This window comes from Trachurus trachurus (assembly GCF_905171665.1).
Source record: "Trachurus trachurus genome assembly, chromosome: 4".
Taxonomy (NCBI): domain Eukaryota; kingdom Metazoa; phylum Chordata; class Actinopteri; order Carangiformes; family Carangidae; genus Trachurus; species Trachurus trachurus.
The window spans coordinates 12,793,645-12,811,462 of NC_139898.1; the positions used below are offsets into that span (position 1 = coordinate 12,793,645).

Consider the following 17,818-nt stretch of genomic DNA (forward strand, 5'->3'; position numbering starts at 1 on the left):
ATGTATGTGCTATGTAAGTAACCTATGCAGTAAAGGCCAACGATATAGGAAACCATCGGAATAAGGAAACCTGAGCCATCTTCCAGCTGACGGCCCACAACACCCAGTATATCTTCAAACTTGGGGTCAGACCAAATAACAACCCTGTTACTTCACCTTATAGCTTAACTGATATCTGAAAGTGAAACCCCTGCTTAGGTCTCTCTGTGTTAGTCTGTGTTTGTGTGCATCACCCATGTGAAAGCCTGATGAGGAATAGCCATTTCCGTTTTCTCACTGCTAAACTGTCTTTCTGTTTTTCTTGTTGTGAATCGTCCCTCCCACATAGTCCGCCAACATCTGGTTCTTATTCTCTTTCCATAGGCCGGAGCTCAGGGAGGTAGACAAAGTATAAACAGCAAATTTGGTTGGTGGAGACGAGTAAGTGTGTTTGTGCATGTGTGCGCAGCTGTTCTTAGCGTTAACCAAAGTTAAATAAATGGCTGCGAAGGTTAATGATAAATGGCTGAAAACAACGAGGTTAATGATCAGTCTTCACATGAAAAACCAACTCTGATTCATTAAACCTGCCTCTCTTTTTCTCATGCTCTTTATCCCCCCCCTGCCCCCCCATTAACCCCCATACATCTCACTGGGCAGGATGAGGTCATATGAATGTCGTGTTCTCTTGGCTAATTGTGTGTGTTGGCTTGTTTGTACGAATTTGGGAAGTGCGCTGCACTCCAGCAGCAATGACTAATTGCGTTTTGGAAGCACACGCGCACATCACGTGCAAATCTCCTCCAGATTTGACTAAACCACTAAACCACGGGTTCACCCTCTACCCTCACGCTGCTCGGATATCCCACTAATCTAATCAATTTAATGCAGGATGATTCAGCTGTGAGCGTGGCACTCGTGTCACACAGTCACAACTCGTTCTCTCCGTTTTTCATTCATCAGAGGGCTGTGATGACACCGGCTACTTATGTAAAGGTTGAAGCTAGAAGCGAGGACTGATGACTAAAAAAAAAAAAAAAGATAAATAATGTGGATTACTGGTGGGACTTACCTCAGGGCAGAGGACTGGAGCTACGGGGCTGGCCCGGCCGATGTCGTGGCTGGGTTGGCCTGAGGAAGGCTGGTGGTAGTGGTGATGATGGTGGTGATGATGGTGATGATGATGAGATGGAGAGCGGAAAAGACCTCCGGGGACGTGAGACGGGCGAGGGGAGTGTGGTGGAGGAGGAGGAGTAGGGGGGCTACAATGAGCGGAGGAGGGCGACTGGTGGTACATGGGAGGGAGCGGTTGGTGGTGCGTGGAGGGCAGGGGGAAAGAAGGGGAGCCCGGGGAAGAGGGGGAGGAAGGGACCGTATGGGGCTGGGTCAAGTGGGGGCTGGGGTGACTGTGTGGGTGATGGTGGGAGTGCGGGTGAGGGTGGGGAACACGGGGCTGCCCTGTGGGCTGTCCCATTGTGGTCTCAGTGTTGCCCCGGGTGATGAGGTGTCTGTGCTGGAGCTGGGGACCGCCGGACTGCTGCGCCGCCAACTGGAGTTGGACGAACATCATGTGGTCACCTACGCGCAGTGCCAGGGTGAGGGGTGAGCGGCCGGACAGGAAGTCACTGACCTGCAGGCAGAAAAAGAGACAAAGAAAGTTGAGTTATTTGATCATTTGATCATAATCTTTCACAAATGTCACCAAAACAGTTTTACCATGGTGCAGTGGCCATTCCAAACTTAAGTCTGTGTCAAATTCTTTTAACAAGTGAAAAGACTAGCCCCAAAGATAAAGACTTCTTCCTTAGTAAATGGACAGTCTGCACCGTGGGCAGCAGTTAAAATACACACAACAGTGACTGCCTGTGATTCCAGCTCCCCCTCTCATAGAGACATGGACATGCCACATTAGCTCATCATGCATCAATCACTATTCTGTGACACTGGCCTATTTACTTCTGTTGAGGAACGGTGGACGTGGAGACTCATTGGAAAGCACACACACACACGCACAAATAAAGCCCACTCTCTCTGGCTTCCCACTGCCCCTCAATCCGTTCTTAGTCAGCAGTGTCATTTAGAGCAGAGACAAAGGCCACCCTTCTGTCTGGCCCGGGGCCTGAAAAATCAGTCCCATGTCCAGGAAATACACCCCGCCTGCCTCTCAAACACAGAATGGCCGATTGTCCGCGGGTCCGCGGCGGATCTGGAAGGGCTGCCCATTTTTGGAGCTCTGGCAATGGCTGACAGAAGCCAAGTGTGGAGGTCTCCACTGACCCACCCATGGCCCGGATGGACACACAAATACACACACAGGATAGCGGAGTTGTCACGACTTGGCTGGAGGATTCACGCTAAACAACAAAAGTTCTCTTGTCCCCCCTCCTGCAAGCCTTTGCTGTGTGTTGCCACTAACCGCTGAAGTCTTTGTGTGTGTGCGTTTGTGTGTTTGTGGGAGAGTCATTCCAGGGTCACAAAGCTTCTTTGGGCCATGAAGACTCAGCAGTAATGACGTCTCAGGTTCTCCCCAAATAGAAACAAACAGCACTGGCAAATACAAAGTGACACCTCTGTCCAAAAAGGTTTCGGCAACCCCTACAGCCTGTGTGCTTTCAGTCCCGTGAGAGGCACAGAAGGGGGAGGGGGGAGGGGGAGTGAAGGGGAAACAGGAAGACAGAAGGAGCACGAAAAAAAAGCTACTCGAGGGGAAGAGAGAACACAAAAGAGGATGGGAGACGGATAGAAAGGCTAATAACAAAGCAGAGAAAACAAGTAATAGAGACGTACATATACAAAGACAGCAAAAGAGAGCAGAGGTCTCACTCCCTGCAGACCCTGCAGCCTTTGGAGTGTGCTTCTGAGATGGTGGCCTGTAGTTAACCCTGTGAATCACCAGGCTCTGCCCTCCATCACTTCTCTCCCTTTTCTTCTGCTTATTTATTTCTCTATCGACCGCTGCCTCTCTGTTGCCAGGGTGACCTTTGCACATTGATATTGACATGGTGTGGAAAAGTGGATGGAGGGAGAAGAGAGGCAGGTGAAAGGATGAGGTGGTGGTGGAGGTGGTGGTGGTGGTGGTGGTGGTGGGGGGGGGGGTTATCTGATGACTGCATTTCAACATGTAAATAATCAACAGCTAAGAAGGCACCAAAGTGAAAAAAAAGAAAGAAAGAAAAATCAGCATACAGGCAGCTGCAGGGTAAACAGAAACTCAGCCTTTTCAGAGTGTAAACTCAGTTGCTAATGGCTTGTTGATACAGTCCACACCTGCCATGATTACCCTATCGTGGTAAGACAATAAACTCGGCAGGCTCAGGGCAGGGTGTGAGGCAAGGCGGGGAACAGGGGCAGGGTGTTACGTGAGAGTGCTCTCGGAAACTCCGCATACAAAAGGTCACCTGACAGACATGATGTGTGTGTGTCTGTTTGTGTGTGTCTGTTCGAGGCCTGGGGGAGAGGCAGGGTCCCGAAGAGGGTGGGGGGAGTGAGAAAGAGCAAAGAGAGAAAGGGAGGGGGAGGGGGAGGTGACGCTGACTGTGCCTGTGACTGACAGCTGTCAAGAGAATGAGTCGACAGTTTGCCAACCCACAATACACACACACACAAAAGTGAGAGGCCCCGGGGGAGACCATCAACCAAGTGTTTAGTTAGAGGGAGTGGGGGAGAAGAAGGATATGGGGGTGGGGGTGCAGCCTGAGGAAGTGTCTGTCTGTTTGTCTATGGTCCAGTTGAGACCCCCTATCCTACATCCACGTTTATCCAGACTGTGTCGGCATCAAGCTGAGACAGGTTACAGTTCACACCTGGCATCAGTCTGTCTCCAGCGCCTGCTTGTGATCAGAGTGTCGTAGTCGTTAGAGAAGAGGCAAATTAACTGTTAATTACGTGCAGTCTCTAAATGTTATTTATACCGTGCTATACGCATGTTCAGTTGTGCATTTTGAGAGCAGAGTCGTGGCTCTGTTTATATCCATTTCCTGTGAAGGGATCATCCAAGATGCATTTTGATGTCAAGTATCTACAGGGCCACTCTGTTTTTTTTCTGTCTAGATGTGTGTGTGCGTGTGCAAAACCAAATGCGAAAGAAAGTGAGAGAAAAAAGGACGACAGTGACTGACAGCAGGAGAAACACAGAGGAGGCTTGATTACCCTTATAATGACTAGTGTGGATTATTCAAAAACCACCGAGATGAAATTCATGTACTCCTACTGAGCTTCCAACACCACATGGCAGTCATCAAATTAGCCGGCACGAGAGGCGAGCTCTCTCCCTCACGCCTCTTTTTTTTTTTTTTTTTAATTCTCATTTTTCTTCTTTTCCCTCCTCCAGTCAATTTTTGTCACTCCAGAGTCTCAGAGTCTGTCGTTGACTCATAAAGTCAATTTGGGGGTTGCTCACACAGGCCCCACCAAGTCTCACATGCATGTGAGCTAAAAATGCGTGGAGGCCTCCTCCTCTGTAACCATGTATGTGACTCATATGGGGTCTCCATACATACACACACCACCCACCACAACCTCATCTTTAGGCAAGAAATTAAAAGGCCACAAACCCACATAAACACAAGACATTTCATTTGCAGGGAAAATGACAGGGGAGAACTCTAACTACTATAATCCGATAGGTCACTTTCTTTTCCCTCAGACGATAAACAAAAGGAGCCAAAGTAAACCTTCAGGTGTGGAATTCAGCTCCTCCAAATGAAGAGCTGCATCATTTTCAACTGACATGCTATTTTCCCCCCCGACTCTCCCGCATGCCCAAGAAAAAGGAGAGTGAACAGCTTGTGTAGCTGGGAGCCGAGAGCCGTGGAGTGGAACACCTGAAATAGGGCCCGTTTCCTGAGGGAGGGGAGGAGGCGGAGGGTGATACCGCACGGCCTGCCTGCCTGCCTGCTAGAGGCTAGATTGGCGAGAGTGATCGTGTAACAACAAGCCTCTTCCAGACGGACAGAGACTGTGAGAGAAACAAGGGGAGGGAGTGTGTTAGAGTGTGTGTGTGTGTGTGTGTGTGTGTGTGCGTGCAAGGGGGGGGGAAGGGGTTCTCTAGTGCTGGAGAGCTGGCTAGCGAATGATTCCCAGAGGTCTCGACTAGCAGCTCAGCTCCAGTCCAAACATGCCTCTCTGCTCTCAGGAGCACAGCCAAGACAGCCAATGTGGCTGGCTACCACTGACGTCAGGACAAACAGCAGATAAAGCTTTCTGGAACATCACAGGCAAACAAAAGAGAGCTTCTAGGCTTGTCTTTAAGTTTGCAGTCCTCCTCCTCTTCCTCCAGTTTTTTCCACCTTGCTCCTTGGAGCACACTTGACAAATTCCGATCCTTTAGAAAAAGCAACTTATGGGCCGTCTGTGGTGGTTTGTTATGAGAGACGCGAGACAAGGAGAGTGGAGGGCCCCACTTTTTGTTGTGTTAAGGCAGACGGAGAGAAACCAGCCCTTCATTGTTCTCTTTTCTGATGCAGCAGCAGTGGTATGCAAAGAGAGGAGGAGCTCATGCCTGAGGAACAAGGTGTGTGTTTGCTGGAAACGGCATACGTGGGTGATTTAACTCGACAGAAACCGGATGGCCGCCATGTCACTTGCAGAGACACACGAGTGTTGATGAAGAGCCGCCCGTCGCACTTGATTGCGTTCACCGCTCTCCTTTAGCGAGTGACCCCACAGTCAGTGCCAACCAAGCGTTCTCTTTTAGTTGTCCAGGTGGTGGTATTTTGTTTAGCAGGAGGCTTTGGTTGCTATGCAGTGATGGAGGGGGGGGGGGGATATGATAAGGGGCAGCCTGGGGAGGAGGGGTTGGAGGAAAGATGGAGGAAAGGGGGGGAGGATGGCATGAGAGGGGGAGACGGCGAGGATGGTGAGGGGGGATGGGGGATGTGGGCGATGGGGGTAGGGTGTCAGAGTGGTGGTGGTGGTGGGTGATGAAATATTCAGTGAGAGTGTGCCTCTGGCTCCTTCCTTCTTTTTTTTCCCCCCTCTTTCGACATCTCTGGCTGACAGTTTTATTTATTGGGGTCCCTGTGGTTCAAGGAACTCATTTGCAGTCGTTCTTCCTTTGCACACTAAGCGAACTAAGGGAGGGAGATAAGGAGTGAGGGAGGAAGAGAGAGGCTGAGAGACTGAGGCAGGGAGGGAGGGTAGGAGGGACAGGGATGGAAAGATAGAGCGGGTTGGCAGCACTGAGCTGACATTCATGAACAACTGAGCAGCTTTGTGCCGGAGAAAAGAGGATAGAGGATTGGAAGGGCGGGACAGGAGGGTGGAGAGAAGGAAGCGTGAGAAGGAAGCCGTCTCCTCCAGCCATATTTTGGTTCCAGTGCCGCTCACCTGTCGAACGGCTAGGTGAAATGTACGGTTCAAAAAGCTGCTTATTAACCCGCCTATCGACCTAGATGTTTTGATCGCACCAGGACACTATTGATGGTCTCTGTGCAGACACACACTGGCTAAAGATGCAATAACAGGCTCTCAAAAGAGAGAAGGAAAAAAAAAATCAATGACTTGGATCATGCCCCAAATCCTAAAAGCAGCGGGGGGGGGGGGGGGGGGGGGGGGGGGGGGGGGGCTTTTCAAAAGGCCCCATTAGAAAGATAGGCGTCTGTAATACTGCCTGATAAGAAACAGAGGGGGCTGAAGGAAGCGGGAGAGGACCAGCTGGCCATCACTGAATTTGATCGGCTGAGTGAAAAGAGAGATCAGAATGGCAAAGTTCAGGAAGATCAGGTTCCTGCTAAAGCTACTCCTCGCTCTCCGACGGTGCCAACGGCTAACCGGCTACACTTGAGCCGACTCACATGTACATACAAGGCTCTCAATCCCCCAGCCCTCGTGCGCTAGATCCAATTCGAGGCAAGCAAGAGCAGCAGCAGCAAAAACAATCCTCACCCTCACTCGTCCGCCTGCTGCTCACGCTCGTCTCTCACCACCGAATCCCTTTTCTACTCGCTGATTAAAACTGTTAATCAGGATCCTGTGTCGGTGGAGAAGAACGTCACTAAGCGATGAGTGGTTTCTGCACCCGGCAATAAATATCTGTGGATATTTGTACAAACATCAACCAAAGAAGACTGAGTGAGGACACATCGTCGCATCTGTTTGAGATACAGTAAGTGGGTATGGAAATGGAGAGAGGAGAGGAGGTTTGTCTAAGTGTTGCAGGAAAGAATACAAAGAGAGTGGCGGCTGTGAGAGTACAAAAAAGGCCGTCTTTTCGGAAAACTTCCACGCTCTATGTTTATTTTATGACTTAAATTATCGACCTGGGTCTCTTGACCCTTTGTCTCTGTTCCAGCAGCAGCACACACCTAATTGACTTCATTAGACTTGGTGGTGGCCATAAGACGTGATATTCCTGGCCTCCATCCTCCCACGCGGTGGCCCCACTAGTCACGATTCCTGCTACTTCAATCACAAAAGCTCCGTGTCGCCAGGGAATGGAAAACAATGACGGTCATGACTCAAATATGGAGAAATAAGACTCCCCTGGCCGCTGAATGAGGACACACGCGCAGACACAGCCACTAGAAATGGATGTTGGCACATGCACACACATATGTGCGAGCAGATGCATATACACAATAGGACAATGAAATCCCCCTGCAAAATCCATCTCTCCCTTGATTGTCCCACAACACACCTTGATTCCCTCCACCCATCCCTGCATCCCTCCCCCACTGTGCGTTTAAGCATCACAAAGGAGATTACACAGGTGCAAAAAAGAAAAGAGGAAAAAAAAAAAAGAAATACTGCGTGATCAGCTTATTAATGCAATTTTCAAGGCCGGGATTTACACGAGCAGGGTCTGAATGGGCCTTTAGATCAGCATTGTCTTTTATTCCATACACAATTTGATTTACACATTCAGCAACAAATTAATTTCTGTAGCTTTCATTTAAGTAACAAAAAAGCAAATTACCATTCTAGAGAACAAGGACTCCCTCTCTTAAGCTGCATGCATATAAAAAGCCTTCATTTCAATAGCAGTGAAAAGGACAGAGGGAGCTACATGCTATAACAAAAAAAAAAGGGGGGGGGGGGGCTTCTCATATTGACCACCAGGCTGACTCAGTCATTTTTCAATTCCTTGCACTCCCAAATCCTCAATACTATTACACCTCAATGATTTCCAGTAGTGTCAATCCTGCTGATTAACTAGCATCTAGACAAGGTGCAGGGCTGGAAAAAGAAACATATTGACCATCTGCACTGAGCTCTTTTACACACAGTCATATCCAGGCACACAGATGTGCACAGGTACACAGTTCATTATATGCACACCACTCTCACAAGATCTGTCTTTTCTAGTACAAAGCCAAAGCCTCTGTCCTCTTTTGTCTTGTTTTCCACCCTTCCATTAGAGCCCCCCCCCCCCCCCAACACTTCAACATCTGTGAGTTACCCAAGTATGTGTACTCATCCTCCCCATTACCTCCAGCCTACTGCCTACATAACTTGCGCACAGACAGACTTGACATCTTGCAGTACGGATTGCACTAAGCTCTCCCTTTCTTTTTCTGCTCCACCTATCCAGCCCACCGTGGCACCCCCCGGGGGAGGCAGAGCAGAGGAAATGAGGTGAGGGTGACCCAAAGGTGACTCCCCACAGATTGTTAGATCCTACTAGTTTCCATCTGTCTGCTTCCAGACACAATGACAAAACGGTGCCATATCCCCGAGTCTGACGTTCCTGGAAAAGGAGGAGTAGGAGGAAGGGAAGAGAAGAGTGGATGAGGACAGGAGGTGCTTGCTGGCGGGAGTGAGAAAAGTAGAGCAGATACGCAACAGCGTATTCCGCAGGGACATATGGAATGGCAACACACATCCTCCTCCCAAAGCAATCTGTGTTAGTGTTCAAGGCAGAATTTGTCAATCTGCAGCCCACTGAGCCTCACTCCAGCTGGGCCGCGCATTGATTTTGAAACCAGTATGGACCACTGCCGATGCCTATGGATGGATGGATGGATGGATGGATGGATGGATGACGGATAAAAGGGGGTCATGGGTGTATGGGTGTGTGTGTGGGAGGTGGGGGGGGGGCAAACTTGAAAAAAGTGACCCTCAATCGTTGTTGTGTGTTTGAGGGTTTGTCAACTGGGCAGGTTTGGTGCTCATGCTTTAAGACAGGAACAAAGAGGGGGTTGCATGGGGGAAGGGCAAATGGGGGGATGGTAAGGGTGATGCCTGCCTGCCTGGTTGGCTTTTATTCTAACATCAATGTGCATCAATGAGCAAATAGTCCCTGTGTGCTGAGAGGGACATATAATCCTTCTCTTTCTGTCAAATACCAAGATCAATAGATGAATGGCTGATGTCACAGCCTACATATGCCCAGAAATAGTGAATATTGCTTTCATTTCCCTCTCACTGCTTGTCTTGTAAGTATACATTCATTTTACTACTAGGATCAGACATTTTCTCATTCACTGAGCAGGATCAGAAATCCTCTTAAATATATCCTTTCAATTCTGGTTGAGTGTGCGCATGTGTCCGTGTGTGTGTGTGTGTGTGTATGTGCCCGTGCATGACTGCATAAGTAAGCTGTACACACAACCTCTATTTTGCAGACAGAATGAGAGGAGAGTGGTGCAGGCAACTGTATTTTGATGGGCTGTCAGGAGGCAGTGGCTTAATACAGCTTACATGTCATGTAAAAAAAAAAAAAAAAAAAAAAAAGTCCAGTGAGATGCCAGAGGAAGAATTAAGGCAGCCAGGGTTGTCCTTGCTAAAGAAGCCAGCCATCACGGTCAAGTCAGGCAGCTAGCCGGACTTGCAAACCACAGCACATTTAAATTATAGGGCCCTGAGAGAGCTGTTAAGCAGAAACAAGAGAGGGAGAAGGAGGGAAAGGGGGAGACGGTGCAAAAAAAAAAAAGCACGGGGGGGTCTCATTTCGATAATTGCTGGGGCTCAATTTCCATAAAATATTTTCTATCCAAGTTGCTCCACAAAAGTCTGAAACAGCCACTGGAGGCTGTCATGTTCCATCTGGCTAGTTGGCCAGCTAGCTGCTAACTGCAGACCCCTCCTCAATTCTGATAAAGAAGTTATAATGTGATATGCTCGACCCAGGCTTCCATGAAGACACATACTTCCTGGGAAAACACCCTAGCTGGAAATCAGACCTGCCACGACCGAAATATATGGACGGGTGAGGAGTAATAAGAGGTCCAGGTGTTTATACCCACGTCTAGCAAGAATACCATAGCCAACAGTCACCCCACATCTCCGCTCGGCTATTTTTGGGTGTATGGGCATATCAGTTATCGTGTCAGACACTTTTAAGAGCTAAGTGCATTGATTGATTTTTGATAGCCCCAGAGTTGAGGGAGGTGGTGGGGAGGAAATGAGGGAAAGCTTTTGTGTTCCTATTTTCTAATCTTACTCAGATCCATAATCTCTTCGCAATCTATATCATTCCCTTCCGCCTCATGAATTATAAAGAGGAATCAATTCCCCTGGATAAAAACACACTAAAGCAGCTTTATACCTTTATTTTAACCTTTTAGCCTGATATCATTCTTAGTGCGCCCCCTTTATTCTTTCTGTGCTCGACTTCCCCCAGGATTACGATTAACATCACGGTAAATATGCATGCTACAGTAATGTACAGCGAGCAATTCTCAAGAAGAAAAAGATTCAAGCACATGACTCATAATGAACCCGAGTGTTACGGGGTTATGTGGCTATAGAGAGAGAAACGCAGGAAGAAAGGCAGAGTGAGAAATCTGCTCTTCTGGGTCGGCGGTTGAGTTATCGTCTGCCTCTGGTGAAAACGACAGTCACTCATGGCTGCCCAGCAAAGGCGTACCACATGATGGGCAAGGCTTCCTTCCAGCCCACTACCACTGTGACACACACACACACACATCTCCACTTACACACACCTACACAACACGCAGTCGTCTGCTGTCAGTTGCTACAAGATGCATGCTGAGTTCACACACACATACACACACACAACCAGGATTCCCACCATAAAATTATCAGCAGGGAATGAAGTCGTACCAAACCACACTCCACTATCTCTGAACAGCCCACATCCTCTCATCAAAACAACAACAAAAAAATTTGGAGAAATGTTTTTTCGGGGTAACTTCATCTGGACGTAACCGCATTATCACTGACACACTTAACTCCTTACATCAGCAGCATGCAATTTCACCACCTCGTACTGTTTTGACATCATTCAGCGGCGCATCACTGATGCAGTTACGTACATCACAGTGTTACCAAACGCTACAAAAGGAAGTTGATCTGAGTCAGTCAGTCAGCTGCGGAGGGTTTTCATACGTCACTGTGTTGTCTGTGAGCATTCAGCCTTATCGCCTGTCTTCTTGCTTGCACTCTCTCTGCGGCCGACGCAGAGAACCATTTGCCTTTTTTTTTTTTTCTTCTTCTTTGCTTTTCTCTCACTATTGATCATTTTGGTGAGTCACGCCACACTGACTCAAACGCATAGTGCACTTCGCTAGGCCTACGGAGCTGTTTCACTGTAAGTCAGGGTGTCGGCCCCACTCAGACTGTACATGCCGGGCTTCCAGGAACCCTATGCTAATACTGAGTGAGAAGGCTGTCATCTGATGATCCAGCACTCTGTTTATGAGTTAGTGAGACTACACTCAATCTCCATGTAGCCACAGCACACTTCCTGGAAACTTGCCGGTGCATGTGTGTGCCTGCGTGTGCCTGTGTGTGCCTGTGTGTGCGTGTATGTGTGTGTGTGTGTGTGTGTGTGTGTTAGAGCATGAAATACAGAGGGAGTGGAGAGAGATTACAGATAAAGGTATAAACAGAAACGTGGAAGTAAGTGTTATGTGCTTGTCCTCTCAGCATCTCACAAATAAGCCTTTCTTGTGTGGTGTTCACTCCTGTTTCCTGCAGTGACGTGCACGCACGCACACAAACACGCTACGCACAGATGTTACTAGGATACAGGAGGGTGTTGCTGCTTATTATATCCTAACAGCTCGCGCTGGATGTCTAGCTTGGCTTCGCTTGCTTAAGAGGCTGAGATTAGACGAGCAAAGAGGCTTGTGCTTGTGCAGCCTGCTCATCTCATCTCATCTCTCTCTGTCTCTGTCTTGTCTGGGTGTTGCTCTGCAAAGCTACAACATCCCAAACCCCCCATGCAAACACACACAAACACACAATGGTTCCAAAGCTCTGTTTAAATTGCAGCCATGGTAAGACAGACACTAGCTTTGCTACATCCATGTTATTCCAGGGTCAACACAGAGAAACAGTTTCTTACCTGAGTTTCTGTCAAGCTCTCCAAGGCTTGCATTACTGACTGTTCTGGTCTTGATGCTTGAGACTGCGCAGAAAGAAAAGACAATGTTAAACAACCAGTTTAAATAACCAGAAGGAGTAAATTATGTAAAACGATTTCGACTGAATATATTTATTAGAAATGCAAAGATACTGTACTTGGAATTAATATATGAGCTCAAACTGAAATGAAATTACAGTGAAGTGAGCCTTACCATTAATCCTGCTTCAACTGTTGGAACAAGTGTTAACTTGCTCCCATCAGAGATGCCGAGATCCTGGAGTTTGCCTGAACTTAGTCGCCTGCAGGGTTAGAGAGAACAGGATAATTAGACTGTGCTGACAATATCTGCTCTCTTCAGACACACAAACACCCTTTAGCCAAGGGAGGGGGGGGGGGCAGACAGACTTCAAAACTAGTTTCGAAAAGAGCCGTGGGTGAAAAGCTCCATGAAAGAGAAGTATTGATTGGGCTGTCATATTTCAATTTCGAGTATAGTGGAGCTTGACAATTGCTTGCAGTGGATATTTGGCACCACTGCCACTTGCCTAAGTGGAGGTAAGTATTTTCTTTTTGGCATTTTGAGTCGTACAAGTGATAAGCAGAAACTCCAAGGTGAAACCAAAACCACAGCCCTTTAAAAGGATTATGACAAAAGATAAACAGTAGCTACAGCAATTAACTATTGTTGAAATTGCAAAGCTATTGTTCTGAGGTGAAATACAGACTGATATGAGAATTGTTTCTGCAATTCCACAGAAAGCTAAACCGAGTGATATTATATATAATACATTTACAGTGTTTTACTATTTAATGTTTGGTGCATAGCTGGAGTATTTGTTCCACAATGAGGAAAAGCTTTTATCTTGCAGGTCACGATGCACTGAAACCACTCACATCCAGGTGTAAGTGCCTCCTATAGTCTCATGGAGATTGCTTAGGGAACCTGCTGTACAAGCATGACCCAGATCTCACCCTATGCAGCTGAACAAAGGCCCTCAGCACTGACTTGCTGGAGGTCTACAGTTTGAGGAGCAGGAGGGGATTAAAAAGGGGGTTTCAGGTTTTAAAGGATGATGTGATTTATTGGGTGATTACAATGGGTCGGAGGGGATGGAGGGAGGGGGGGTTGCTGAAAAACAATGCTGACTTTTTTGCATACACTAAAGCCCCTCCAGCCCACCACCCCTCACTTTTTTGCATAACACCACCTGCACTATTGTTAGCCCGTTTAACCTGGGCCTGATTCATTTGGAAAACCACCTAATATTGTTGGTTTCGGTTTTGGTAAATAAAGGTTTAACTACCCCCTGTCTCCAGTAGCTCTGTCCCAATGTGCTATTTACAGGAGCATTTTCTGAGTACTGGCCAGCCGACACCTCACACCCAGAAACCCACTGAAATCTTTAAGGAGTTACACTGTTTCCAAAGATACTGTCTATTTCCATGCAAATAGAAACTAAGACCCCCAGTCTCAAGCACAGGATGTATCATTTTCCATGAATACAGCAACATGTCCAAGATGAGCCATATGTATGCCTGCAGTTGCACAGTAAATAAATTACAGGCTACCAAGTCTGTGTGACTATACTCATCAATGTTTAACGTGCATGATTCACACAGCATTAGCAATTCAGTCAGGCTTCGGTATTTATAATGAAGCATGGATGAATCAATGCAAGTCTGCAGATCGCCTTGTCAATACTGTTCCAGTGACCGGCACGTCCCCTATGCGTAATTCCAATACGGTGGTCAGTAGTTTCCTTGAATGTATTGATAACCAAAGCAGCCAAGGTTGTGCCTGGAGCCCACGGGAGCACCAAGAGCGAATAAATGCAAACTAGAGCCTATAGATTGAAACATATGACTGCAGGGCTGGAGAGTGAACTCACCTCATGGGTTTATTCACATTTTTTTTTAACTGCGGTCGGCTATAGCTAAGCATTAGGCTATGGCTCAGTAATGAAGTACAAAGTCTCAAACACTGGCTGCCCTTTTAAGACAAAAAAAAGCATATTCTACTGTTCTCCGTGCAACAGAAAGAGCCACAACACTTGCCGTAAAAACACGTTTCAGCATTGCTCACAAAGAAAGCTTTACTCACGTTTCTTTGTGTAGCAGAGCGAGTCTCTCTTTGGGTACTTTGAGTCTTTGCGACAACCTCCTCTTCAGTCCCTCCACGGTCTCCTCCTGGGGCAGGGAGAGCTCGAATCGTGTGCCGGTGGTGGAGTGGATGTACAGATTCATGGAGGGCTCAGTCGGGACGGCCTCGCAGGTCGAAGCCCCGCGACTGGTGCAGCTCCGGGCGCTGGGATGCTGGTCCATCCGATAACCTGTGGTCAGAGAATGGGAAGGGGGGGTGGTGGTGCGGTTGGGAAGGGGAGACAAGACGTGCAAGAGCCGGGGATGAGGAGGGTGAGCAGGAGGAGGAGGAGGATGGTGGTGAAGCAGCTCCGCCGCTTCGGCTACCGTCCCTTGTTGTGCTCGCGACTCAAACGCAACATTCAGAGAGCTTTTCTTTCGGTCTCTCCCTCGAGCTACGGTCTCGGTGCCCTTTTCCTTTTCTCTCGCTCTCCGAGAGTCACAATAAACCCCAATCCGTCTTCTCTCCGGTCGATATCATGAGAATATTCCCCCAGGAAAGTAAACTACATAAAGCTCTATTTTCCCCTTCTTCTTCGTTTGATCTTTGTCTTTAATGTTGCCCTTTCCGGCCGTGCCAGCAAAAGTCTTCCTAAATGCTACATAGATGTGCAAATGCCAGCCAGAAACGCAAGTATGCAGTCAGCAAAAAAAGCAAAAAAAGAAAGAAAAGCCACGGACAGTCATTTAGGTAAGAGGTTACCTTTAAACAAAAAAAACCTGCGTGGTCTAGTAAAAAAAAAAAAATAACGTAAATTCCTCTTCGTGTTTTTGAAAGCTTTTTTTGCAAGCTTTAGAGGAGAAAATACACGGTCCGTAAGCTGCAAAAGCCTCACGCGGCTGCTAGTGAGAGGCTCTCCGCAGCGCACTCATACCCACTGCAGCTCCGGCGAAATATCGACAATGAACATTGTCACAAAGTATCCCACTTCCACCATCGATAAAATACGCCCACAAGCCCCGGGGCGGCTCGGCCAATCAGAGGAGAGCTCCTTCAGGACGTTGCTGTTCTCAGCCAATAGGAGAATGAAATCCACACCCACGTGGAGGGCAGGCGAGTTTAGGCCATTCATAATAAATTACAGCATAGAACAAAATATGTCCTTACCACAGTAGCCTACAGCCGTGGTTCCTAACCTGGGGTTGCCTTAAATACCTCCGGGCGATCTGAGGGGGGACCCGATTTAAATGAGGCACTTAAACGTAATTTGCCTATTGTTAATCTTTTAATTTGTTATTTTGTGTATTTAGTATTATCTTCCTTGTGAAGTGTGCAACAGGCTTAACAGTGCATTCATCACCAGAACGCACAGCTACAAAAAAAGCATCGTGTCTGAGGAGGTATAGCCTGATCCTAGATTAGTAATTCAGAGGTATGAGTCGTTACAATTAATGAATGTATTGATCTAATGTGTATGTTACTGAAAATACAGATTTAACCATATCAAAGAGAGTATCCATGTTTTGATCAGGTTTCACTCTCTTCATTTAAGGCAAGGCTACAAATCAACAGCAAAAGTGTGGTTGTAGCTATTTTAAAGGTTTTTATGACACTCTTCAGTGGTAAATCTAAAGTTATCAGCTGGATTGTAATGACATTAATAGTGCTGACACCATTTTCTTTCCCCTGACCTTTGCAACATACAGATACCATTAAAGTCATTGTGAATGGTAGTCTACGCAAATGACCTCCAATGAAGAGATATAGCCTACTCTTCAGGAAGAAATACACTATACACAGTCTACACAGTGTTCCCATGTGGCAGTAAAAGAATGAGATGTAAGGGACTAGAGATTTTCCTACACATAAAAAGGTGCAGCTGTGACTGATGCTGCAGGAGTTCCAAATAAATTCCCCCCCCCCCCCCCCCCCCCCCCCCCCCCCCAAAAAAAAAAAAAAAAAAACGAATCAGGGAAGCTTGCACACAAAGAGGGGCATACTGAGAATACAGGTATCTACAGCCAACATAGTCCACCCCTACATTTCCTATCAATGCACTAAAAAGCAGATACTCAGTCGCCACCTAGTGGTCAAGAAGAGAACTTTCACAATCAAAACTTAAAAGAGACTCACTACAGTTTACTTGTGCCTAACAATGGAGGATTATTTAGGTGGGACTTTAAAGCGACTATTTATCCGTCAGAAATATCAATTCACATTTTCATATTTAAGAACTCATCGCAAATTAGCTTATAATACTCAGTGTACGACTGTCAGTGCTACATCATCATCTAATATGGTTGTTATTGTGTTTCTAATCAGATATATCAGCAGCGACTTACTGTCAGCTACCAATTATAATTTGCACTAACAGCGACATTCTCCTGTGGTCAATACCGGCCTTATTAAGTTAATCATGCCCGGTGAATTTACATGGAAGGAGGCCGATCCAATCACTTGACAACATGCTTTTATCGATCCGCGATTGACCGCTTCTCTCCGATCAATTTCTGACCCACCAACGCAATATGGCCCGTGTCAAAACTTCTGTGGGCACTCAGCATCTCGGTAAACGTGCTATAACAACGTATACAATAGTGTTTTAACACAGGCGTGATGTTAAGGTGTACTTACCAATTATTATGGCGAAAACTGTGAAGCTTCGCGCAGAAGTCAGCTGTGTTTCAGTCTGTTCCCCCAGCTTTGGCATGTAAAGTAAAAACCCAGACAGTGACCAAGAGACCCTCAGACGAATAAATCCAAACTCTTGAGTATCCAGAGGATTTCTTCTCCACTTTAAACTTCTCTGACTGATCCGTACGTGTCCAGCGCGCGACGTTACGCACCAGACCTCGGGGAAGTGCTGCTGGCCAATAAGGAGCAGCGGCTATGCCCTAAGATGCCTCCTCCGCTTGCTGTTGGCGCACCGGTGTGTTTCTTGATAATAAGCTCGCGGTGGAGAAGGTGAGACACCTCTTTACAGGCTCTTCTCAGAGATGGGTGGAGAGTGCAGTTCTTGGTATGTCAGCATGTGATTTAAGGTGGCCTTGCTTCGCTGTTCGACGCGTTCTCGCCGTTGGGAAAGAATGTGCCTACGCAAAGCGGCAACAGATAAAGATATCTAACTGTGTCAATGCCCTGGCTGTCCGAGCAGCAGGATACAGCTTTTAATGGAAGTAGATATCTAAATAGAAACAGAACCCCCGCCGACCTGTAGCCATGCCACCTTAACAAAGAGTCAATGAAATGAGTGCTTTGGCGATATCAGGGGTGTTGCCATGTCTTTGACGACATCGAGAAATATGTCACCGGGCAACAGAAGCAGGTAAACAGGCTCCATGGATACGGGAGCACGAACACCGGTAAACAAAAACTGTACCTATGTGTTTGAGGAAATGCATCCGTGGTGGGGAAGTTTATGGATATTTTTGAGGGAAAAAATAGAAGTTAAAGCAGTTTTATTTTTGTTGACAAGACCTTGTCTGTGA

At 47.2% G+C, this 17,818-nt stretch overlaps 1 protein-coding gene across 1 annotated transcript in view; it reads right to left on the reverse strand.

Moving 5' to 3' along the window:
- The window catches only part of midn (midnolin), a 28,956-nt gene extending 11,541 nt beyond the window's left edge, over positions 1 to 17,415 (reverse strand). The window contains exons 1-5 of the mRNA XM_083970248.1: positions 16,965 to 17,415; positions 14,352 to 14,580; positions 12,462 to 12,549; positions 12,230 to 12,292; positions 1,052 to 1,609 (exon numbers count right to left, since the gene is read on the reverse strand). Coding sequence (XP_083826374.1) covers positions 1,052 to 1,609; positions 12,230 to 12,292; positions 12,462 to 12,549; positions 14,352 to 14,580; positions 16,965 to 17,040 — 1,014 coding nt within the window. The 5' untranslated portion in view covers positions 17,041 to 17,415. The remainder of the gene's footprint in view (positions 1 to 1,051; positions 1,610 to 12,229; positions 12,293 to 12,461; positions 12,550 to 14,351; positions 14,581 to 16,964) is intronic.
- Between the last annotated feature and the right edge of the window lie 403 nt (positions 17,416 to 17,818).